Source organism: Vipera ursinii, assembly GCF_947247035.1.
Source record: "Vipera ursinii genome assembly, chromosome: 2".
NCBI lineage: Eukaryota > Metazoa > Chordata > Lepidosauria > Squamata > Viperidae > Vipera > Vipera ursinii.
The window spans coordinates 2,726,818-2,751,975 of record NC_139513.1 but is presented as its reverse complement, the minus strand read 5'-3'; the positions used below and the strand labels follow the sequence as shown (position 1 = coordinate 2,751,975).

General features: G+C 42.3%; 2 protein-coding genes across 8 annotated transcripts; one reads left to right on the top strand and one right to left on the bottom strand.

The window, feature by feature from the left end:
- Positions 1-214: 214 nt before the first annotated feature.
- On the bottom strand, positions 215-10,022 carry LOC310635884 (uncharacterized protein). Of its 2 annotated transcripts, none has more exons than XM_083355236.1 (6): positions 9,918-10,022; positions 7,576-8,170; positions 7,281-7,413; positions 7,008-7,099; positions 4,980-5,106; positions 215-3,417 (listed from the first exon to the last, which is right to left on the bottom strand). In XM_083355236.1, the coding sequence occupies exons 2-6, from the start codon at positions 7,978-7,980 to the stop codon at positions 1,811-1,813; spliced, it is 2,364 nt and encodes a 787-aa protein (XP_083211362.1). In that variant the 5' UTR covers positions 7,981-8,170; positions 9,918-10,022; the 3' UTR covers positions 215-1,810. The 2 variants fall into 2 exon arrangements, with proteins under 2 accessions (XP_083211362.1, XP_083211363.1); XM_083355237.1 differs by lacking the exon at positions 9,918-10,022 and adding an exon at positions 9,740-9,856 and having other exon boundaries at positions 7,576-8,067.
- A 2,396-nt stretch (positions 10,023-12,418) lies between these two features.
- Positions 12,419-19,819, top strand: LOC310635613 (zinc finger protein 445-like). Of its 6 annotated transcripts, none has more exons than XM_083354757.1 (9): positions 12,419-12,509; positions 13,385-13,980; positions 14,263-14,395; positions 14,577-14,662; positions 14,776-14,865; positions 15,131-15,257; positions 16,035-16,393; positions 17,342-17,487; positions 19,545-19,819. In XM_083354757.1, exons 2-8 carry the CDS (start codon positions 13,510-13,512, stop codon positions 17,456-17,458), a joined length of 1,383 nt encoding a protein of 460 aa, XP_083210883.1. In that variant the 5' UTR covers positions 12,419-12,509; positions 13,385-13,509; the 3' UTR covers positions 17,459-17,487; positions 19,545-19,819. The 6 variants fall into 6 exon arrangements, with proteins under 6 accessions (XP_083210883.1, XP_083210884.1, XP_083210882.1 ...); XM_083354758.1 differs by having other exon boundaries at positions 19,456-19,819; XM_083354756.1 differs by having other exon boundaries at positions 17,337-17,487.
- Positions 19,820-25,158: the final 5,339 nt, after the last annotated feature.

Genomic DNA, 25,158 nt, shown 5'->3' with positions numbered 1-25,158 from the left:
ACTGGAGAAGAGCCTAATGCTGGGAAAGATTGAGGGCAATAGAAGGGGACGACAGAGAATGAGGTGGCTGGATGGAGTCACTGAAGCAGTAGGCGTGAGCTTAAATGGACTCCAGAAGATGGTAGAGGACAGGAAGGCCTGGAGGAACATTGTCCATAGGGTCGCGATGGGTCGGACACGACTTCGCAACTAACAACAACAACAACAAAGGGAAATCTGCTGTTGCTGCAGCTTCTCATTCATTACCTCCATTTGTGGATTCTGACCTCTGATTTGGGTCACACTGAGTGAGATTTGAACTCTGCTTTTTTCTATACCTTGTTTTCAAATAGTATGCTTTTTTATAAAGTCACTGCAGCATTGGAGGGTTTTTCCATGTCCCATTCATTGCTATGAAATCTCATTCTTAAGCATGTTAATCATAATTTCATTTAAAAAGGCAACATTATGAACATTCATCAAGCATTTTCAACTTTATTATCTTCAATCAGCATAAACATCTAAACTGACTCTTGGGAAACTTTGAATTCTTCTACAATTTTGAGGTAAGCTTATAGGCTGGTCACTTTTGTTTAGAGATCACATCCTTTAGTTTCTAATACAACCAAATTAAAGGTAATGGGTTCCCCTTTTGGTCGTGGGGGGTGATGCTCCTCTCTGTTTCTTAGCCAAGGGAACTAGAATTGTCTGAAGACACTTCTGTAGTCATGTGAACAGCATGACTATATGCCAAGGTGCACAGAAGACTATTAACTTCCCACCTAAACGGTACCTAGTAATCTACTCATTTTTGCATGCTTTCAAACTGCTAGATGAGCAGCAGCTGGAGCAAGTAACGGGAGCTCACCCGGTCGCACAGTGCTTGGATCTCGAACACAGGCTGTCAGCTCTTCAACTGACAAGCTCAGCATCTTTAACTGCTGAGCCATTCTGCCCCCTTACCAGGTAATTACAGTTCTTCCTAAAGCTATTTTTATGAAACACTGAGGAAAAATATTGTTTCTGCCTTTCTCTAAGACTTTATACTTTGCTTGACGGGGAGGGGGAAAGGAAGCCAAAGCAGGCTTAATCCTATCATCTGAAAGCTCAGAGTAAACTGCAGGATCACACCCCAGTGGACCCTTGGAAACTCTGGGTGTGACTCCCAAAGCCTCTTACAAGGTTGATCATCAGCCTTGACCTTACAAGGGGAATCACTAAAAATACAAAGGAATAAATATATAATGTATACTTAACATGTTGATTTTGAGATTAATAAGCTAAAAATGGTAAGAAAATCAAATGTACTTTTTTTTCCTGGACCCACTTCCTGTAAGGTTGAACGCTGCAAAGACCATATGCAGGTAGTCTTCAGCTTACGATCAAACCTTTTGTTGCAAAGTGAGACATTTATTAAGCGGGTTTTGCCCCATTTTACCACCTTTCTTGCCAGAGTTTAAGTGAATCATTCCAGTTGTTAAGTTAGTAACCTGGTTAAGTGAATCTGGCTTCCTCATTGACTTTGCTTGTCAGAAGGTTGCAAAAGCTAATCCACATGATCTCGGGACACTGCAACTGTCATAAACCGTTCTGTGAAAAACGGTCACAACTTCCCCTTTTCAGTGCCATTGTAAACAGTCATTAAACAAACTGTTGTAAGTCAAGGACTACCTGTATAACCTCAGGGAAGAAACATTGCCAACTTTCTAACCTATGTGGTCATCTCTTTTTAAGGTCAAGTTAACAAGAATATTCTCATTGAAGCGCTTGTTTTTTCTGTGCACTTTCTGATATGGGCTATCAAGTCAAGAATGGAAGGTCTCACCCCATTTTAAGCATTTATGTAGTTAAATCCCATTGTAGCTCTCTTGTGGGAAGTAAGGTGACAACTCTGTGTAAAACACATTCCACATTCTAGGCATTTATATTGTCTCTCTCTCGTGTGGATGGTTTTATGGGAAGCAAGAGTGCTGGGGTGATTAAACCTTTTCCCACACTCCAGGCACTGATAGGGTTTTTCCCCTGTGTGAATTCTTTTATGGTAAGTAAGGTAACTGCTTGTCCTGAAACTCTTTCCACAGTCCATGCATTTATATGGCTTCTCTCCTGTATGGATCCTTTTGTGGGAAGTTAAAGAACTGTTTGTACTGAAGCTCTTTCCACACTCGGTACATTTATATGACTTCTCCCCCGTGTGGATGGTTTTATGGGAAGTAAGGGTATTGGAATGAGTGAAGCTCTTTCCACATTCCATACATTTATAAGGTTTCTCTCCCGTGTGGATCCTTTTATGGGAAGTAAGATCTGTGCTCCTTGTGAAGCTCTTTCCACACTCCAGGCATTTATGTGGTTTTTCTCCTCTATGGATACTTTTATGGGTTCTAAGGTTACTGGAGTGATTGAAGCTTTTTCCACACTCTGTGCATTTATACGGTTTCTCTCCTGTGTGGATCCTTTTGTGAGAGGTAAGGCTATTGCATCGGCTGAAGCTCTTTCCACATTCCATGCACTGATAGGGTTTCTCCCTTTTGTGGATCGTTTTGTGAGAAATAAGGCTTCTGGAATGACTGTAGCTCTTTCCACATTCTAAGCATTTAAACGGCTTCTCCCCTGTGTGAATTCTTTTGTGGGAAATCAGTGTATCATTCCGTGTGAAACTTTTTCCACACTCCATACACTGATATGGTTTCTCCCCTGTGTGGATTCTTTTATGATAGATAAGGCTACTGCACTGGCTAAAGCTCTTTCCACATTCCATGCATTTATATGGTTTCTCCCCTTTGTGGATAATTTCATGAGATATAAGGCTTTTAGAATGACTATAGCTCTTTCCACATTCCATGCACTTGTATGGTTTCTCTTTTGTGTGGATCCTTTTGTGGGAAATAAGTATATCGCTCCTCGTGAAGCTCTTTCCACACTCCGTGCATTTATATGGTTTTTCCCCTGTGTGAATTCTTACATGAGCAGTAAGTTTATCATTCCTTGTAAAGCTCTTTTCACAGACTACACATTTGTATGGATTCTCTCCAGTGTGTTTCCTTGTATGGGAAACAAGGCTACTGGCATAGTTGAAGTTGTTTTCATAGTCCTTACATGCTTTCCCCCCCATGTCATCTCCCCAACGAGGAGGGGAGTTTTGATTATACCTGTTCCCTTCCTGTCTCCATTCACATGGGCTATTGAAATGTGATTGCCCATCAAATATTTCATGACAGCCTAAATACTGTCCCATCCTCTCTTGATTAAGATCTTCTTGGGTCAGCATATCGTAGATTTCCAAAGATAAAGGAGGGGGATTTATTTCCCGCTGATCGTTTAATTGGATTCCGTCTTCACTTTTGGGCTGCCATTGATCCTCTTCTCCCAGTTCAACTTTTAAAATCTGTATTGGTGTCTCTCCAGATACCTGGTAATCCTCATTCTTCTGCTCATTGCCTGTTTGAGAGAAAAACACAGTAGCAGAAAATTCCAGCTAAATATATATTGAAATCATCCTTTTTTTCTTCTAAGTATCTCACATTTCATTTTAATGCAAAGATCCTGAATTCTAAGAACGTTAGAGTGAGCAAGAAAATGTTTTATTTACTGCTTCTCTGCAGTGCGTGATTCTACATCAGATGGCCCCTGACCAACTTTTCTCCTAGTTAAATAATTCAAATCACTATCATTTTTTCAACAGAGCAACTTCTCTCTTCTCCAATTAATTTGGTCTCAACTTCCTGGCTCCAATCCAGCTTTAAAATACTGTTCGTGTTTTGAAATCAAGTGACACGATTTTACATGCAGTCAGATGACACATTTTTGTAAGAAACATTTCCTACTGACTTCTTTCTTTAAATTCCATATAATTCCAAGCATGGTTTTTGATTTTTGTTCACAACAATCACAGTGGATTGGTATTTAATTTTTTTTATTTTTTTTTTTGGGGGGGGGAACTCTCAGGATCCCTTCCCTAACTGCCAGTAGAGATATTTGGCTTTCAACTTGTCAATGATTCATACAGTTGTCACAGTTTGTCAGGTGATCTCCTGGTTGGGGAATATCTTGAAAGAAGCAAAATATATTCCTTCTTACTACTTGCCATATCTAACTACAGGTAGTTCTCAACTTACGATTAAAACTGAACCCAAAATTTGTGTTGATAGTAAAACATTTGTTAAGTGAGTTTTGCCCCATTTTACGACCTTTCTTGCCACAGTTGTTAAGTGAATCGCTGCAGTTGTTAAGTTACTAACAAGAGTTAAGTGAATTTGGTTTCCTCGTTGACTTTGTCAGATTACACAAGGTGATCACATGACCCCAGGACACTGCAACAGTCATAAATATGAGTCAGTTGCCAAGCAGCTGAATTTTGATCACATGACTGGGGCGAATGGTCTTAAGTGTGAAAGTCACTTTTTTCAGTACCGTTGTAACTTCAAACAGTCACTAAATAAATTGTTTTAAGTCAAGGATTACCGTGTTTCCCCGAAAGTAAGGCCTACCCTGAAAATAAGCTTTAGCTTGATTTTTTTTGGGGGGGTAGGCCTAATATAAGTCCTACCCCCAAAATAAGCCCATTTTGGGGCAAGGCATACATCTAAAAAACAAGCTGGGGGAGAGGTGAAGCTACCCCACGGGCCCTGCACCCACTTGCAGCCAGGCCTCTCCTTGCCAGACCATCTTCTGCAGCCAGGCCTGTATTTGTCAGTCACAGGCCTTTCCAGAAGGCCACTGCAGCAGAGAACCGAGCTATGAATTGAATCCATAGCTCGGTACTCAGCTGCAGAGGCCTTCCGGAAAGGCCTGACTGCAAAATGCAGGCCAGAATGAAGCTGCTCCTTCAACCAGAAATGGACTGGCTGGGTGGGGCTCTCAGTGCTGGAGGTGAGTAAAACATCCCTCGAAAGTAAGACCTGGTACCTCTTTTGGAGGCAAAAATAAAGAAAGAAAGACCCGGTCTTGTTTTCGGGGAAACACAGTATTTGGACAAAGTACAAAGAGGGATTTTTTTTTACCTAGAGAAGCCACATTCCTAGACATCTCCAGCATGACTTCCCCATGCAGAGCTTTCTGATCAGAATCTAGCAGATCCCATTCCTCCTCGGTGAAGCAGATGGAGAACTCCTTGAAGAATATGGAACCCTGAAAGAGAGGCAAAAATTTCTTACTAATAGGAAAGCTGGGAAAGATCAAATTCTCCGAGACCTGTCAAGTGGTCATAAACTTTTTCCTGGCTGTTTTCAGAATCTGAGAGTGTAAAAGGAAAGGTTTCCTTCTCCATCCTCTCTCAAGTTAGCAGAGATGGCTAAATTGACTGCTTTGATTAAAGAAAAAAACACAATTCATTTTGTTTCTACTTCAAAACTGCTTTTGGAAATGAATGAACTTTTATTGTCAAAGTACAACCATGCATACATTGAGATTGGCTGAGTCTCCCTTCGTGCCCCCACCCCAACTTACAGTGACATAAACCCTCTCATCTTATTACACCATGTGAGCTAATTGCACAACGCACCGGCCTCGCAAGTCAATCATGCATAAAGTTTATAAAATTATTTCCTGTTCAAAGGCCTAACAGCCCATGGATAAAAGCTGTTCTTCAGCCTGTTGGTACGGCTGGCTAGACTCCTATATCTCCTACCTGATGGTAGGAGAGTAAAGAGATACCATCCAGGGTGTGAGTCGTCCCTGAGAATTTTCACCACTCTTCCAAGGCAGCGAGCCCTGGCGATGTCATGCAGTGGTGTCAGGGGACAGCCCACAATGTCTTGTGCTGTGCTCACCACCCTCTGTAATGCCTTCCTATCCGAGGCTGTCAGACCAGCATACCAAATCACAATACCATACGAGAGGACGCTCTCTATAGACCAGTAAAAGCTGGTCATAAGCCGTTGTTCTACCCTGTTCTTCTGCAAGACCCTGAGAAAGTGAAGTCTCTGTTGGGCCTTTCTGGCCACCTGGGTTGTATTAACTTTCCAGGTCAGATCTTCGCAGAGGTAGACTCCCAGAAATTAAAAGGAGGAAACTCTCTCCACACAGTCCACCCCGATGTAAAGTGGGGCAGGTTCCTCCTTTTTCCTCCAGAAGTCTAGCACCATCTTTTTCGTCTTGCCAATGTTCAGGTGCAAGTTGTTGTTACAACATCATATGGATAGTTTTTGTACCTCCGCCCTGTATGCTGTCTCATCCCCACCTGTAATAAGACCCACCACGGTAGTATCATCTGCAAACTTAATTATCACAGTAGATGGGTTGGATGATACAACGTCATATGTGTACAAAGAGTACAGGTTAGGGTTAAGCACGCAGCCCTGTGGCGAGCCGGTGCAAAGCTTCAGGGGGGTGGACAAAGCAGACCCGACCCTCACTGTTTGTAACCGGTCCCTAAGAAAGTCTTAAATCCAATCGCAGATGGAGGGGGAGAATTTCAAGTCAGTCAGCTTCTCGATGAGAGTGCTTGGCAAAATGGTGTTGAAAGCCAGGCCTTAGTGCTTAATGTAGAAAAAAAATAAAGTTTTGCTGATTTGAAAGAATTGTTGTCATAGAAATGACTAATCTATTTTATATATGTATGTATATATATGTATGTGTATAGTTTTTATATTTATGTTAGTGTGCATATGTGTATGTGTATGTGTGTGTATGTATGTATGTATGTATGTATATATATATATATATATATATATATATATATATATATATATATATATATATATATGTAAAAGTAAATGCTACTACCTTGTTCTACTGCACCAAAGAGTCAGAAGTCAATACTTCTTTTCTCTTCCCTTTGACCTTTTCCTCTTCTCCTTTTCCTCCCTTATTTTCCCTTTATTTTCTTCTTTTTGTGTTTCTGTATTTTATATTTTAATAAGTTCATAAAATATTTGAAGATATAAGAAAAGGACATGCCACACATGGACCCTCAGGTGGAAAGAGTCTCATGTTGGAACAGAGGTTGAAATGGAGGTGGGAGACAGCTTAGATGCTTCTTGCCTTAACCATATTTGCACTTTTTGGGACACAGGTAAATTTCCTCCTACCTGCCCTGGAAGCCCAATGTCTACTTCTGCTTCATCGGAAAGAGGAGATGTTCCTCCTACCACCTGCTGGCATACGACTCCGTTCTCTGCACCTGAAAGAGGGAGGAAATAGGATTTTTTTTAAAAAAGAATGCTTTATCAATTCAGGGAAAAATGAGAAACAAGTGCTATTGTAGCGCACAAAGCCATGAGTTGATTTTAAAAGATCAGGAATAAAAAAAACCCAGAGTACTCTTAAGAAGTTCACTGCATCAGAAGGGATCCCTTGCTTACCTGGTGACATGTCATGATTCAGATCTTTTGGAGACATTCCCCCCAAGAAACTGTTCTGACAAGGATTTAACAGATCCTTTCTTGCTTCGGGATGCTCAGCAATCAATCCCTGAAAGGGTGCCTCTATCTGCAACTGTGGAGAAGAGCAAAGGACGGTATTAGAAGTACCACACTGGGAACACAGAACAACCCGTCTTCAAAAATATTTGTGTGTGGACAATAAAAGCCATGTAAAAATGCCCCAAATATTCCACACTGGCATTATTCCCTCACTTGTAAACAACTAGATTTGCACCTCTCCTTGCTCCTTCTCCTCCACCTGGCTCAGGAGGAAGCCTTCGGCCAGGGCCACTGCCTGGGAACTGGTCTCAGCTCCACATTCCCATACCCAGTTCCCCATCTCTGGAGGCAGGATGGCTAGGAACTGCTCCAGGATCACCAGGTCCAGCATCTGGGCTTTTGTGTACTTTTCTGGTTTCAGCCACTGATTGCAAAGATGATGGAGGTGGCTGCAGAGTCCACGGGGACCCTCAGCATCCTGGTAGTGGAGATCCCTGAAGGGTTGTCTCTTTGCACGGAAACTGACTGTTTCTTCAGTCTGGATTTTTTGTCCTGCCCATTCTTGGTCCATTGCACTCCTCTTCGTATGAAGAGGATCACAAAGTGCCAGTCCTTCCCAAGCTGGTTTTCCTCTGTTCATTTTCCCTCTGCGCTCAGCATGCACCCTCCAAGCAGCGAAAGTCTTCAAAACTTCTTTAGTTCACGGAACTGGAATTTCATAACAACTCTGATGAGAAATTTAACGGTGTCATTCATTCATCTTTGTTGCTCCACTCTTTTTATCTCTGTACAAGGAAGACCTTTAGAGGCACAAGTTGCTTATTCCTAACCTGCAATGAAATAACGGAAAGGAGCATCAGTCTTCTGAAGACTTCCTTCCAAGGTATGCCTAAAGGGTTGCCATAAAAAAGAGGGGTTGAACCTATTCTCCAAAGCATCTGAAGACAGGACAAGAAGCAACAGATGGAAACCAATCAAGGAGAGAACAACCCAGGACTAAGGAGAAACTTCCTGACAGTGAGAACAATTAATCAGTGGAAGGGCTTCCCTCCAGAAGTTGTGGGTGCTCCAGTTTTCGAGGTTTTTAAGAGATTGGATAGCCATTTGTCTGAAATGGTACTACAGGTAGTCCTTCACTTACAACAGTTCGGCTACTGACCGTTCAAAGTTACAATGGGACTGGAAAATGGGACTTGTGACCGTTTTTCAGTTACAAATTTTGCAGCATCCCCATGATCGTACGATCAACATTTAGATGCTAGGCAACTGGTTCATAGTTATGACCTTTGCTGTGTCTCAGGATCATGTGATTCCCTGGCAAGCAAAGTCAAGGGGGAAGCCAGATTCACTGAACAACCAGGCTACTAACTTATTAACTGCACTGATTCACTTAACAACTGCGGCAAGAAAAGTCGTAAAATGGGGCAAAATCCGCTTAACAAATATCTTGCTTAACAGCAGAAATTTTGGGCTCATTTGTGGTTGTAAGTTGAAGATTACCTATATAGGGCTTCCTGCCTGAGCAGGGGGCTGGACTAGAAGACCTCCAAGGTCCCTTCCAACTCTGCTATTCTTTTTTGGGAATCTCCTGCCTTTTCAAGCTTTCTCGCAGAGCCCCTTCATGAAAATGGATATTTTTTTTTAACTCATATCGGTGGGGCTTCTTTGGGCAGATCCAGCAGAATAACTTCCCCAGGTCAGCATCTTCCTGCTTGAAGCCCTCAGTTGATACCCAAGAGTCAGGGAGCTGCAGCCTTGGAGCTTGCTCCCTGGATCTGCCACGGGAGACCCTGGAGAGACTCCAGCCGGGAAGGGGCACTAGCCAGAGTCCCTCCAGATTCTCGTAAGTGGGAGAGAGAGCAGAGAGGTGGACAGGCCAAGAGATTTTCCCCTCCGAGATCTACCCCCCCCTCACAACTGCACACCCCGCACTCTCAAAAGACAATATATAATCATATACATACATGGACTCACATATACATATGCACTTCTTGTCTGTTTCTATCTATATATACACATGCGCGCGCACACACATATAAAACATAAACATATAAACAAACATAAACATACATATATATACATACATGTGTATGTGTGTGTATGTATATATGTATATGTATATGTGTGTGTATGTATGTGTATATATATATATGTGTGTGTGTGTGTGTGTGTGTGTGTGAAGTGTTTGTTAAGTATTTTAGAATACCTTGCTAGGCCCCAAATCAAAAAACTTTACACACACACACACATTATATACACATACGCACACATATGTGCGTATATTTACATACACAAATATATACACACGCGCACACACACACACACACACATATATTAATTACAGTATAGGATCTGCAGCGGGGGTGGGGGGCGGAAGGGCACTGGCCGGGAAAAGGTACCAGGGCTCGCGTGGAGGAGAGGTCGCGCCGATTCCGCCTCCCCCTTCCCGGGAGGAGCCACAGACACTCTGGATCCATGCGTGTGAACGAGCAGAGAGGGAGTGGCGGCCTGCTTGCTCCGCCCGAGCAGATGATTCCCCCGCCAATAGCCAGAGCGAACCCCGCATCACGGCCTCACCTGCGCCAGTCGCCCCTCAAAAGCTCCAGCAGAGGCGCTCCGCTTCCGGCTCCGCCCACGCCCAGCCTCCAAGCAGGACAAGGAGCCCAGCCGCCCCCTGCCCGGTAGATAGGCGGGTCGCTTTCACCGTGAGGATCCCGCTTCCCGCAGCCAGGCCGGGATTGGTCCGAGGGACGGACGATTGGCCAATGGGAGTGCAGCGCGGTTGAAGGCGGTTGCGGTTGCTATGCGGACTGGGTTGCCCGTTGCCCACCGGAACGTGTTTGTTTTTTTTTTTGGCGGCAGCGGCGGTTTCTGCGTTCCCCTCAGACCGAGCGGCAGATTTACTCTGAGAGGACATCGCGGCAGAAGCTGCCGCGGTTGCTCGGCTGTTGGGTTGTTGATCTACTATTGATCCCGGCTGGTTTCTTCTCTTGGCCGCGATGTTTGCACTTGCCTCCCCTCAGACGGAGCGGCTTTCTAAATCCGCTCAAAGGAGGCGGGGTGGAGGACCCCAAAAGCCTCGTTTGCAGGGTGACGCTAGAAGTTAGGGGGAGCAGCAGGAAGGACTCCCCCAGGGAGAAGCAGAGGGGTCCTGAAGGGATTTGGGAGGCAAAGGCTGTCAGAAGACACCTCACCGGCAACACCGAGGAGGGAAGAGGGGGATTCCGGACAGGTTCTGACCTAAAAAACGAACCAATATGGCCATCAATTATTGGTCAACTGACAAAGTGGTGGTAGAAATGGCATTGCCCTCATAAATGGTTCCTTCGTAAAAACACTGAGGGACAAGGGAGGCATACGTAGAAGTGCTCAGACTGAAAGAGAGAGTGACAGAATGTGGGATGCTGACCTAACAATGAACCAATAGACCAGTATGGCTGCCAGATGTTGGTCAAAAGACCAGGGAGTGAAGGTGTTAGAGCAGAGAGGTATCCTCCTGAATCTGTTGAAGGAATGGAGGAATATTTAGAAGTATGTGTGACAGGAATCTAGTTGTCTTAGTGGAGGTGGGCAGGACCCAAAGCCTCATTCAAAAGATAACGCTAGAAGTTGTGGGAAAGGCAAAAGGAAAGGCTCCCCAGAGAGAAGCAGAGGGGTCCTGAAGGGGTTTGGGAAGCCGAGGATGCTTCACTGATAATTGCTTTTCCCCTGGGGAGTCTTTCCTGAAAAGATCTAAAAAGAGACAATCAAATTTCCTGACAGAATAATTATCCAGTGGAAAGACTTGCTTCCAGAAGTTGCTTCCAGAAGTTGTGGATACTCCCAAATTGAAAGTTTTTAAAAAGAGACTGGACAGCCGTTTGTCTGAAGTGGGATAAGGATTCTTGCTGAGCAGGGGATTGGACTAGAAGACCTCCAATGTCTGTTCCAACCTATTCCTGTTCTATTCCTATCCTATTCCTGTGAATGAGGAGGGGATTGGGCAGCCGTACCCTCATCCCAAATGGCATTCCTAGCTATTGGTTTCTTGCAATGGGATCTCTCCACAGAACTCTTTGCAAGCTCCCCCTTCTGCCCTCCAAAGTAAGAGGAAAAGGATTTAGGTGAAAGTGAAGAGGTAGGAAAACGTTTTTTAAAAACCATCACCATCCCTCCCAAATATTTCTCCAAAAATATAAATAAAAAATAGAGGAGCTTAGGAGATAAGAATGGCTTCTCTTTGAGGGAGTTGTCTGCATCTTCCCACCCAGAGGAGGTAGTCCTTGACTTTGATCTCTTCCCAGGCAAAGAAAACGTGGACTATTCAGTCCAAACTGAATTTGATCCATTACGAATAATAAGGGACCAAATGGGGGTGGAGGGGACCCTATTCTGCCAACTGTTGGGGCCCTGGATAATGGGATTCACCTGGCAACTGCGGAGCACTAAGATGATTAAAGACCTGGAGACTAAAACATATGAAGAACAGTTGCAGGATTTAGGTTTGGTTAGTCTGGAGAAAAGAAGGACTGGAGGGGAACATGATAGCAGTAATCCAGTATTTGAGGGCCTGGCTGCCACAAAGAGGAGGGGATCAACTTATTTTCCAAAGTATCAGAAGGCTAGCAAGAAAAGATGGAAACTAATCAAGGAGAAAAGCAACCTGGAATTAAGGAGAACCTTCGTAACAGCGAGGACAATTAACCAGAGGAACAGAAGTTGCCTTCAGAAGTTGTAGATGCTTCATCATTGGAGGTTTTTATGAACAGACTGGAGAGTCACTTATCCGAAATGGTATAGGATTTCCTGCTTGAGCAGGGGGCTAGACTAGACCCTTCCAGCTCTAGTCTGATTCTGATTCTTTTCTAACTACATTGTACTGGCTTCCCGCTTTTCCCGGCCTTTCTCGTCCAACCGTTCCCTTCCCTTTTCTCCAGCGGTACGGAGGCACCTTTCGCTTTACATCCGGAGGGAGCCGTTCACTCAGGTTCCATGCGAACCGACAGATTTCTTTACACGCACAACTGGAGTTCTGAGCAGGAAGACAGGAAGTGTGTGTCTGGCCTCTCTAGGAAAAAAAATCCTCCACTGACACTTCCGGGAAGCAAAGACCTTGGAGGACGGAGGTTTGGCGAGGCTGGAAACGCGTTCTTGACGCTCTACGACAGTATCTGGGTTACTTCACAAGAAGTAGGTGTCCTGATGCGGCTGATCTCCGCGGTTGTCATGCACTTCCCAGGCTAGATCGCAGGGGCTGAGAAAACGAGTGGGTTGTGCTTCCTCCATTGTGCTTCCCCAGGGGCTGGCTAGGTGTTTATATATTCCTGAAGGTTGCAGTCTTCGCTTCCCTTTTCAAGGGATGCCGGTAATTTGTGGGACCTCAGGAGAAAGGGCAGTCCTGAGCAAAAGCATGCATTGTCTACAGAATCTGCAAAGTGAAAGCTGAATTTATATATCAAGAGGTTTCAGTTGATCTCAGAAAGCTACAACAATTCCTACAGGTTTCTTAACAAAGTACAGATATTTTTGTAAAAGTATGAGAAGTTGTTGAAAAGTCTGCTTTTAATTACTTTTTAAAAGACAAGTTTGGTCCCTTCATCCGTTTGATTTCAGGTGTAGAACTATTGTAGTGACTACAATACTGTACTGTAAAAGATACAAAATTAACCGAGAAAAACCCTTCAGAGGTCAGTGTAGACCCCTGCTGAGAGAATAACAAAATAACAGAGTTGCAAGGGACCTTAGAGGTCTAGTCCAACCTGCTGCTCAAGCAAGAAACCCTATACTGTTTCAGACAAATGTCCAATCTCTTCTTGGCTCACCAGCTGAGAAAATGATCTCTTGCTCAAATCTCTCATGGACTCTCAGAGCAAAGATTTGTTTCGAAAGAGAGAATTCCATTTAGGAGAAACATAGAACCCTGTCTCCCATATGAAAAATCCTTTGATTGCAGGCATTCTCCCAAACCATTAACTGGTTGAATGTTATTTAAAAAAAAATGAAAGGGGTTGAGGTTAGGACAGTTCTCTCATATATTAATGCTCTGTTTTCCTTTTTGATCACAGATTGGGGAGCTGGATGTATGCTATGCAAATTTCCCATTTCCATAGAAACAAAAACATCATCATAGATTGCTCAGTGGCCTTTTTAGATTCCTTACTGGACCTTTTCAGAAGTTTTGATTTTATAGATGGAAGACAGTTTGGAGACCTTTTACCCACTGGGAAATTCGACTGAACATAGATGGAAAATGGATAGAAAAAGATCAGAATGGGAGGAAACAGCAGTACACCCTCTCCTTGCAAGGGAGCCCAGTCTGAACATTAGGAAAGGATGCAAGCAGAAGATCCCAGATGAAGAAAAAGTCAGCACTGACATCCAGCGACAAGTGTTTAGAGAGTTCTGCTACCAGGAGACCAAGGGTCCCCGAGAAATATGCAGCCACCTTCACTATCTTTGCTCCCAGTGGCTGCAGCCAGAAAGAAACTCAAAGTCTCGGATGCTGGACATGGTGATCCTGGAGCAACTCCTGACCATCCTGCCCCCGGAGATCAAGAACTGGGTCAAGGAATGTGGAGTGGAGACTAGTTCTCAAGCAGTGGCCTTGGCAGAAAGCTTTCTTCTGAGCCAGGTGGAGGAGAAGAAGCAGGAAGAGATGAAGGTCTGATCCGTTCTGTGGGGGTGGTAATATCCAGTCCCTCCAAATCATTTTGGAGTTGGCCATGAAATAGTCTTCTCAGTTCTTTCTGGTATTAATCATATAAAAAAGGGGTATAACATCTTCTCAAAGCAAAGATTTTGTTGGCCTTTTTGAAAATTTCCCGGAAAAAAACCAAGCTTTTTCCTCCATGGATGAACATGGAGCAGAAGGGGAGATGGGATGGAAGTTGTAAATGCATTTTGTCCTATTTCTGTTAAATCCATTCCTTTCTGATGTCTGCAGTTTCATGTGAAGACATCGTGTCTTAATTTGGTCAATGAATGCTCCGAAGTAAGAGGGAATCTGTTCAAACCTTCTAGGGATCCACTGTTAGGAGACATCTCCCAAAAGGATCCAGTTCAGGACAAACCACCAGGTAAGGAAAAATTTATTTCAATGGCAAAAAGTTATCAAGAGCTCTCCAAGCTACTTTCATTCATGAGCTTCTTTTACAACCAAACTTTGCCTCTCTTGGCAAAATTCTTGTTTTCCCAGAACATACCGTATTAAGAATTCTTTAAAAATTTCCATTTCTTCTATCTCGGTCCTCCCCATAGAGAACAAAACAATGAATCAGCTCCCACTTGGAAATCAAGCTTCTCTTTCTGGTGGAGCAGAAGCAGGGGGTGTTCTTCCAGCTCAGGTAGGAAGAAAATGTTCCCCATCCTCAGAACTGCATATGTGATTTAGTCAAAATACATCTCTTCTACTGCTAAAACTGTATAATCTAGAATCAGTCCTTTTCCTGACCTGTAGCACTGTATGAATGAGCTTCACTTGATCAGCTGCCATCCAACCACCTTCCAGAATAGGAGCAGCTCTGGTGGTTGCAAGAAAGAGCTCAAGGTGGGGAAGATCTGGAATGATGTTTTATTCATGCATTCAATAACATCAGAACCTGTGGAAATATTAATCAGCTTTTGTGAAGTTATTCAGCCTTTATCTCCAATGTGATTTCAGCCAGTGGATGTGAGCTGTGTTCATTTATTTCCTTAATTCTGAAACTTGCAAAAAAAATCTGTATATTTTATTGCATGTCTCTACTTAGAATTCCCCATCTTGAAAGACTTCTCAGTCTGTATCTTATTTTTAAAAAATATTCCTTTTTCAGGATTCCATATCGTTCAAGGAGGTAGTCATCTATTTCACCAAGGAAGAGTGGGCTCTGCTAGACCCTGATCAGAAAATTCTCCATGAAGAGATCATGTCGGAAACTTGTAGGAATGTGGCTTTTCTGAGTACGTCTCTCTGATCTCTGTTCAAATAGAGGAGCACGTTCAACTCAAGGAAGATAGAATAGTGCCAATCTAGAAATCAGCAAGTTCCAGAATGATTGAAATTTTGATTGCAGATGGGGCTGTGCTCTTCAAAATAATAGAATGATCTGCAACTTGACAGTAGTGGTAATGAGTGGTAGTCATAGACCATGACGTTGTTTGCCCAGCTTCAGCAGGTGTGCCTGTTGCAGTCTTTAATGGAAAGAAGGGTGTTAACAATGGTTGCTCAAGCTGTTGTCATTTCTTAACTAGATTACTGCAACTCACTCTACATGCAGCTGCCATTGAAGAACAACCAAAAGCCTTAGGTTCAAACATGTTACTGCATTATAATGCTGCACTGAATACTAGTTCCTATCTAGGTGCAATTCAAGGGTTTTGTTATACATTATACGGCCATGAACGTGTCCCCAAGAGATTAAGTGCTAGAAAGAAGAACAGTAGTACCTTGATACTCAACTGCTTTGAAACTCATTGAATTTGATATGTGAAAATTTTGTCCTGGTATTCACCAATTGCTTGCTACTTAGCACACAGACTAGAACTTGTCAGTGTCAGCTGCCTTGTGACTACATTGTTTCTTATGGAAAAAATTTGTTCGGTATTCATCATTTGTGGTACTCATTGTGCTCCCGGAACCAATTAACAATGACTATCAAGGCACCACTATATTTCTTTACATAATGTAACAATAATTTGGAATATTCTGTGTTGATTCATTCTTTTTCTCCCTAATAGGTAACGAGCGGAAGAATAAACAGGAAGCAGAGACAGAGCCATTGCGAGTCATCAAGGTTGAACTGGGAGAAGAGACATTTCAAAATCAGTGCCCATCAAAAAATCAAGAGGAAATTCAAGTAAACATTCAGAGGCATAAAAATGCTTCTTCATGTTCTAAAATCTATGACTTCCTGACCCCCAAAGATATTAAAACAGAGAGAAAGCGACAATGTTTAGATTTTCAAAAAATATTTGAAGATCAATCAGATTTAAATAAACAATACGAATGGAAAGATGATGGGAAAAAATATAGAAGATTTTGCTCTTTTACTTTGCATCAACAAGATTACATGGGGAAGAAACCATTTAAATGCAAGGTATGTAGGAAAAGCTTCAGCAAGTACAGTAAAATTATTGCACATGAAAGAATCCACACAGGGGAGAAGCCATTTAAATGCTTGGAATGTGGTAAGAGCTTTACTCAGAGTAGTCACCTGACTTCCCATAAAAGGATCCACACAGGGGAGAAGCCTTATAAATGCTTGCAATGTGGAAAGAGCTTTACTCAAAATAGTCACCTTACTTACCATAAAAGGCTTCACTCAGGGGAGAAACCTTATAAATGCACCGAGTGTGGAAAGAGCTTTGCTGATTCCAGTTCCCTTCTTGTGCATAAAAGGATCCACACCGGGGAGAAACCTTACAAATGCACAGAATGTGGCAAGAACTTCACACTGAGTAGTCACCTTACTTCCCATAAAAGGATCCACACAGGAGAGAAACCATTTCATTGTATAGAATGTGGAAAGAGCTTTAGTACAAAGAGTTCTCTTAAATTTCATAAAAAGATCCATACAGGGGAAAGGCCGTATATGTGCATGGAATGCGGAAAGAGCTTCAAGCGGATTGCTGATCTAACACGACATGACAGAACACATAGAAAAGAAGTTCTGTACAAATCCACCAAGTGTGGTAAAAGTTTCCATAACAGCAGACACCTTACTTCACATGAAAGAGTAGAAAAGCCATTTGAATGCAGACAGTGTGATGATGAACTTCCTGTTGATTATGTTGACTAATTATTGAGGAGAATATTTTTAATTTTAATAATAAAGGATACTAATTATATGCAATGAAGTGTGTCAGCTCTTAGTAACCACATGGATGGATTTTCTCCATGAGAGTGTCCTGAGGTATGGATAGTAATCACAACAAAGAATACAGAGGAAATGGTGTATAAATTCACTGAATATGGGGAAAAAATTCAGTGACCATGTTTGTCTTTTTCTTTTTACGATCCTGTAATCCCTTTTATCGGAGTGGAGTCGGGGCGACTGGACCAAGCGTTTAACTGGCCAGATGCCCTTCCTGACGCCTATGTGGAGTTCACAGCAGATATTTTCTCTTTGCACCCTGATAGAGAAACATCTGCCGCTACCTAGGATTGAACACTCGACCTTCTGTGTGAGAGGTGAACCATGCTACTCAGTGCAATGTTTCTCTTCCCATAAAAATATCCATACAAGAGAGACATATTAAATGTCTGGAATGTGGAAAAAGCTTCAGAAGAGTGATCTCAATGCCTGTAAGAAAGATCCACAGAGGGGAGAACCCGTATAAATGCAGTTAATGTGGAAAGTGCTTCAGTGTTAGCAGGTTGCTTTACAGGCAGCCGTCAACTTACAAGTTTGTTTAGTGACCAAAGTACCACAGCACTAAAAAAAAGTGACTTAAAAACAGACCTCGCACTTACAACTGTTATTGTATCTAGAAGATCAAAATTTGGGGGTGGGCAACTGATACGTATCTATGATAGTTGCAGTGTTCCCGAATTGTGATTACCATTTGGGACCTTCCCAGCTGGCTTCTGACAAGCAAAGTCAATGGGGGGATCAGAATTCGCTTAATGATGACATAGTTCATTCAACAACTGCACTGATTCGCTTAATAAGGGTGGCAAAAGTCAAAATCAGGCACAATTGCCTTGCTAGCAATTGTGGTCATAAGTCAAGGACTCTGTATATATGTAAATAAAGGCAAAAAAGAGAAGAAACCACACAAGTTGTAGAGAGTGGATAGAACTTTGTTCATTGTAACAACCTGATTTCCCATAAATGAAACCATGCGGAAAAGAAATTCTAAAGTATGGAAAGTGCTTCAGATGAACTTTAATTTTATAGGCCCTCCAAAAAAAACCACCCCAATCCAGGAGGAGACTGCATACTACAAACAAACACTAATTTCTGACACCTTAGCTTACGCCTAGTCTTTGAAGGTGAAGCAGCTACTTGACTTTAGATCCAGAACACCATCTAATTTATTTTCCTTTTATTTATCTTTCATTTGTCCTAAAGAATTAAAAATAACAACTTAGTGGATTTTATGGAATGATGGTTGAATTTTGCTACAAATATTAAAGGGAGGTGGGATGGGAACGTTCGATATTACTGATTGTATTTGTAAAGGTGTTACTTATTAGTACTTCATTAGCACTTAAGTGAACTTTGGGTGTTCTTTGAAACCAAGCAGATTCCATCATGGTTATTAATTCTTGGTGGGCCTGGAAGAAATTATAGTGCTGGTGGCAGAAGGACTTCCAGGTGGCTAAGAAAACAGTATGAATACAATCAATAATTGCTGAGATCAAATTGTCTTTAAATATGTTTTGCATTGTTTATTTCATTTGCAGTTATCTGTTCTTGCTTGTGTATTACAGATTGATTTCTCTATAAAGCTCTTCAAATGATTGTTATGTGTTCACAGTGTTTAAAATCTAATTCAAACTGCTTAGGAACTCAGTTTTGTTCCCCAAAATATTTGAAGAGAAAATCTATATGTGGTCTAAGGCTATATACTTTTTCTCTTATTGTATATACTACTTTTCAGACAAGAACTCCACCATTTTCAGCAGGGTCGTTTCATTTTCTCATTGATACACTATTAAATTGGTGACAATTCTTCCTCACCGTATAATTTTTTCCCATGGTGATTTGTCCCTAATCTAGTCCTTCAGATCTCATTTTTATGAGTAATTGATGTATGATTTTCTGCTTTTTTCTGAGGCAGTCTTTTCTTTTTTTGGATTGTGGATTCTGACAGGTGCTGACAAAGCACTAAGCAGTGAAGTGACCTAGTTTGTGGTTGATACAAGTACTCACCATAGTGAAAATTAAGTTACGGTGAGATGTTCCCAAGGACTTTTTTAAACTTGTTGAATGGCATACTTGGTTTTGTTTAAGAAAATGTAAAGTCAGGTGCACTAAAACAAAAAAAAGTCATAATTTGAAATAGATACTAATTGGATGAGATCTGTTTGGATCTAATCAGGGGAAAGATCTTGGCATGTGGAGATTCAACAGAGAATTATATGTTTTGTGGTAGTTGTGAAAATAATGCCATTTACCTGGAGTCTGGAAGCATGCCTTCTCTGTTTTGCCAGATACAAAGCACTAAGCAGCGAACTGACCTAGTCTGTGGCTTATATTAAAGTGGAACTTTGAGATTACCAATAATTTTATGCAATTCCAGAAATGATATAAGAAAGCTCAAAAATCTGCAGAAGAGTGCAAAATGATCCAGAGTCTTGAACATCTTCCTAAGTGAGAATTCAGACCATTGGCAGCTGGTTCATATTTATGGCGGTCGCAGCATCCTGGGCTCATGGAATTACCTTTTCCGATCTTCTGACGGGGAAGTCAATGAGGAAGTCAGATTCACTCAACAACCATGTCACTAATTAACAACTGCTGTGATTCACTTAACTGTGACAAGAAAGGTTATTAAATGGGCCACGACTCACTGAACATCTTGCTTGGCAACAGAAATTTTGGGCTCCGTTGTGTTCGTAAGTCGAAGACTATCTGTACAGTTTTTAGCTCTGATGGGCTTTCTCCATAAAAGAGCATCGTCCAACGTTCATGCCATCGCCACACTTGGTTTTCCTAAGAAAGAGATGTCCCAAGAGGGTGTAGGTGAGGATAAGGAATGTCTATGGAGACTCTCCATTATTCAGGTCATGGTTGTCCCAAAGGTGCTTTTTCAAGAGGCAACTGGACTTTCTTGTTTTTCTTTGAAGACGTTTTACTTCTCATCCAAGAAGTTCTGAGCTGAAGAAGCTTCTTGGATGAGAAGCAAAATGTCTTCAAAGAAAAACAAGAAAGTCCAGTTGCCTCTTGAAAAAGCACCTTTGGGTGAGGATAATGGCTTTCTGGAAAAAGCCCCAAAAGGAGCTTACACAAGTTCTACTCCCAGTTTTTATAACCTTTATAATGCCTTGGTAAGACCATACTTGGAATATAGTATCCATTAATTTAATTTAATTTAATTTAATTTATTGAGATTTTTATACCGCCCTTCTCCCAAAGGGACTCAGGGCGGTTCACAGGGCATAAATATAAACACCAATACAAACATTAGATGTTGAGACTCTAGAAAGACGGCAGAGAAGAGCAACAGAGATGATTAGGAGACTGGAAGATAAAATATATGAAGAACGATTGCAGGAATTGTGTTTCTCTAGTCTAGGTAAAAGAAGGACTAGGGGGTGACATGATAGCCAGTGTTCCAATATTTGAGGGGCTGCCACAAAGAAGAATGGGATCACTTATTTTTCAAACCACCTTAAGGCAAGAGATTTCAATCAGAATGAGCTGGATGGGACCTTGGAGGTCTTCCAGTCCACCCCCCTGCTCAAGTAGGAGACCCTCTAACATTTCAGAAAAATGCCTCTTTTCTTAAAATCCTCCAATGATGCACCCACAACTTCTGGAGGCAAGTTATGCCACTGGTTAATTGTGCTGACTGTTGGGAAGTTTCTCCTTAATTCCAAATTGCTTCTCTCCTTGATTGGGTTCCATCTGCTGTTTCTTGTCTTGCCTTCTAATACGTTGGAAAATAAGTTGATCCTCCCCTCTTCTTTGTAGCAGCCCCTCATATATTGGAATGCTACTATCATGTCCCCCCTAGTCCCTCTTTTCCCTAGACTAGCCATACCAAATTCCTGCAGCCTTTCTTCATGTTTTAGTCTCCAGGCCCCTAATCACCTTTGTTGCTCTTCTTTACAATTTTTCCCAAGTCTCAACATCTTTTTTGTAATATGGCGACCAAAACTGGATGCAGTATTCCAGGTGTGGCCTTACTGAGGCTTTATAAAGTGGTACATCACTTGATTTTGATTCTATGCCTCTGTTTATACAACCAAAGGTTATGTTAGCTTTTTTGGCTGCTGCCAAAAGAATAGATAATGGAATTTCATGGGAAGGAGAATAGAATAGAATAGAACAGAACAGAATGAGAAATAGGACTAGGACTAAGACTAGAATAGAATAGGTCTTTATTGTCACTTTAAATGTACACTAATCAGCATACATCAAAATGAGATTTTGTTGCATACAGCTCTCAAAGGGTAATCACCTCCATTATATACTGCATAAACATAGCAATAAAATAAAATAAAAGATGCATATACCTACATAAACACACATATGTGGTCCAGAGAAACAAAGGCAGGACAAGAAGCAATGGATGGAAAGTAACCAAGAAGAGAGAAGCAGTCTGGAATTAAGGAGAAACTTTCTAACGGTGAGGACAATTAACCAGTGGAACCACTTGCCACCGGAAGTTGTGGGTGCTTCATCAGGAGGTTTTCAAGAAGAGGCTGGACAGCCATTTGAATAGAATAGAATAGAATAGAATAGAATAGAATAGAATAGAATAGAATAGAATAGAATAGAATAGAATAGAATAGAATAGAATAGAATAGAATAGAATAATGGAATGAAGAATAGAATAGAATAGAATAGAATAATAGAATAGAATAGAATAGAATAGAATAGAATAGAATAGAATAGAATAGAATAGAATAGAATAGAATAGAATAGAATAGAATAGAATAGAGCTGGAAGGGACCTTGGAGGTCTTCTAGTCCAGCCCCCTGCTCAAGCAGGAGAGCCTACATTTGTCTGAAATGGAGCAGGGGGTTGGACTAGAAGAGCTCTATGGTCAATTCCAACTCTTTTGTTATTTTGTTAAATTCTGGCCCTCTGCCCAGCAAGCGTTTCTGCCCACCCAACCCCACTTCACTCCTGCAACAACTGCATCCTTGCTTCCCAATGAACAAAGAATTGCGCCCCTGGGGGAAGCAACTGGCCAGGACTTTCAAGGGGAGGGCAGGATGTGACCGTCGGTGGGCTTTCTAGGAAGAGGCTCTCTCTGCTTTTAACACTAGCCGGCGGAGAGCAAAGAAGCGGGTGCAAAATCCTCGTGGGAAAGTGCAATCTCCCCGCCAGACTGCAGCTGCAAACGGGAGTCGCGCGCCCAACTTCTCCCCTAGATCCTTTTTCCAGGGATCCGGAATCCTGCTTGGGCGGGGTTGCAAGCTGGATCACGGATGTTTCCCGGCCCGTCGCGGGTTCTGCTCGCTCCAGGCAAGAAAAGATAACATTTAAAGACATTCACCTTTCGGATCTTCCTTGGCGAGGCAGTTCCCTTAAAGCAGGGTTCTTCAAACTTGGCCCTTTTATGACTTGTGGACTTCAACTCCCAGAATTCCTCAGCCAGGTACGCTGGCTGAGGAATTCTGGGAGTTGAAGTCCACAAGTCATAAAAGGGCCAAGTTTGAAGACCCCTGCCTTAAAGGCTCAACCTTGCACCAACTAAGGGATTCTCTCCTGTTCCTTGTACCAAAGTGGGGAGGGAGCGGTGGGCAACATGGCCCAGAAAGGAAGGGAGTGAAGGGTTGGGAGGCCAAGGCAGTTCAATCAGGATAGAGCTGGAAGGGACCTTGGAGGTCTTCTAGTCCAACCCCCTGCTCAAGCAGGAAACCCTGCCTAGACCATTTCCCGCAACACTGTCAAACTACCTGACAGGGCCTCCTCCTCCTCCTCCTCCTCCTCCTCCTCCTCCTCCTCCTCCTCCTCCTCCTCCTCCTCCTCCTCCTCCTCCTCCTCCTCCTCCTCCTTCTTCTTCTTCTTCTTCTTCTTCTTCTTCTTCTTCTTCACTTTGTTGCTTGTATCTTACCATTTATATTAATTCTTTTATTTAGTAGCCTAGTATGATTTACATTGATAGCTTATTTAATATCCTATGACTATCACTGAGTGTTGTTATGATTTCTGATGAATGTAACTTATGATGATTTTGATCAGGATATATCACTTGTTCCTTGTATGTACACCGAGAGCTTCTGCACCGGCGACGAATTCCTTGTGTGTCAAATCACACTTGGCCAATAAAGATTTCTATTCTGTTCTGTTCTATTCTGTTCTGTTCTATTCTATTCTATTCTATTCTATTCTATTCTATTCTATTCTATTCTATTCTATTCTATTCTATTCTATTCTATTCTACTCTACTTATTGTAGGCACACTGGCACACACGTTAAAAATGAAATTTTGTTGCCTGCTCTCAAAAGTGTTCACATACATAACAGACAAACATGCTATACACACACACATGCATGCATACATACGTCTGTGTGTGTGTATATACCTGCATTCTTACACATAAATACATATAAATATTAATCACTGTCCGTCTTGAATACGTAGCAGAAAGAGGAAGCTTGAAAGTTCGCAAGGTTGATACTGTATGGAACAAAAGTATGACTGAATCTGGATGTTCTGATTCGGATACCACGCAGCACCCCCCCCCCCCCTCCCAGAAGGTAACATGGAAAACAGGTCGTGAGGAGGATGTGTAGCATCCCAGAAATCCTGCAGACTCTGCTCAAAGCATCGCTTATATGCTATGTCCTGGATAGAAGGGCCAATAATCTTTTCTGCCATCCTCACCACTCTCTGCACCGCCTTTCTGACAGATGCAATAATGTTGTGAATGCTCCAACACTGGAAGTTTTTAAGAAGAGATTGGACAACAAATTTTCTGACATAGTATAGGGTTTCCTGCCTGAGCAGGGGGTTGGACTAGAAGATCTTGGAGTCCTAGTGGACAATCACTTAAATATGAGCCAGCCGTGTGCTGCAGCTGCCAAAAAAGCCAAGACAGTGCTAGGCTGTATTAACAGAGGGATAGAATCAAGATCACGTGAAGTACTAATACCACTTTACAATGCCTTGGTAAGGCCACAATTGGAATACTGCAGGCAGTTTTGGTCACCACGATGTAAAAAAAAAATGTTCAGACTTTAGAAAGAGCACAGAGAAGAGCAACAAAGATGATTAGGGGACTGGAGGCTACAATATATAAGGAATGGTTGCTGGAATTGGGTATGTCTAGTTTAATGAAGAGAAGGGCGAGGGGTGACATGATAGCAGTGTTTCAGTATCACAGGAGTTGCAACAAAGAGGGAGTCAAGCTATTCTCCAAAGCACCTGAAGGCCGGACAAGAAGCAACAGATGGAAACTAGTCAAGGAGAGAAGCAACCTAGAACTAAGGAGAAACTTCCTGACAGTTAGAACAATTAACCAGTGGAACAACCTGCCTCCAGAGGTGGTGAATGCTCCAACACTGGAGGTTTTTAAGAAGAGACTGGACAGCCATTTGTCTGAATGGTATAGGGTTTCCTGCCTGAGCAGGGGGTTGGACTAGATGACCTCCAAGGTCCCTTCCAACTTTATTATTATTATTATTATTATTATTATTATTATTATTATTATTATTATTATTATTATTATTATTACTACTACTACTACTACTACTACTACTATTTCCAAGATCCCTTCCAACTCTGTTTATTCTGAACCTGTCCTGCGGGCAAAATCCCGCAAAACTTGGAATTATCTGTTCTTCCTAAGTCAATGGACTCATTTCTAGGGGGGGTGGGTGCATATCTGGCTTGGGAACCCTACAGGAAGGTCTATCCCAAGTTAAAGCCTTGCTTGAACCCCGTTCCATTGGGCTCTGAACTCAAGGCAAAGGGCTGCCTATGCCTGTGGCATGTCCAGCTCAGTAGACTATGGCTCCGTGAAATGGGCGAGTTCTTCTCAAAGCTTTTAGGAAGGTCAAGACATTCTATAGAGCAACACTTCCTCCTGCAGAAGGAATCCTCGGAGTTGGACTAGAAGACCACCAAAGTCCCTTTCAACTCTTGTTATTCCATTGTGAGGAAACTGGGCTCCCTCTGAAAAGACCCAAACACCCCAGGGGTCTTTTCATTAAAGTCTGGGCAGGTTTTATAAAAT

Excerpts from the sequence above, each read along its gene's own strand:
- LOC310635884 (XM_083355236.1), bottom strand. The coding sequence starts at position 7,980 with ATGAACAGAGGAAAACCAGCTTGGGAAGGACTGGCACTTTGTGATCCT. Across the intron at positions 7,414-7,575 it reads AGGAGAAGGAGCAAGGAGAG|TTGCAGATAGAGGCACCCTT; the intron begins GTGCAAATCTAG and ends TCTTCTCCACAG. Across the intron at positions 7,100-7,280 it reads GAATCATGACATGTCACCAG|GTGCAGAGAACGGAGTCGTA; the intron begins GTAAGCAAGGGA and ends TCCCTCTTTCAG.
- LOC310635613 (XM_083354753.1), top strand. The coding sequence starts at position 13,510 with ATGGAAGACAGTTTGGAGACCTTTTACCCACTGGGAAATTCGACTGAA. Across the intron at positions 14,866-15,130 it reads GTTGCAAGAAAGAGCTCAAG|GATTCCATATCGTTCAAGGA; the intron begins GTGGGGAAGATC and ends TTCCTTTTTCAG. Across the intron at positions 15,258-16,034 it reads TAGGAATGTGGCTTTTCTGA|GTAACGAGCGGAAGAATAAA; the intron begins GTACGTCTCTCT and ends TCTCCCTAATAG.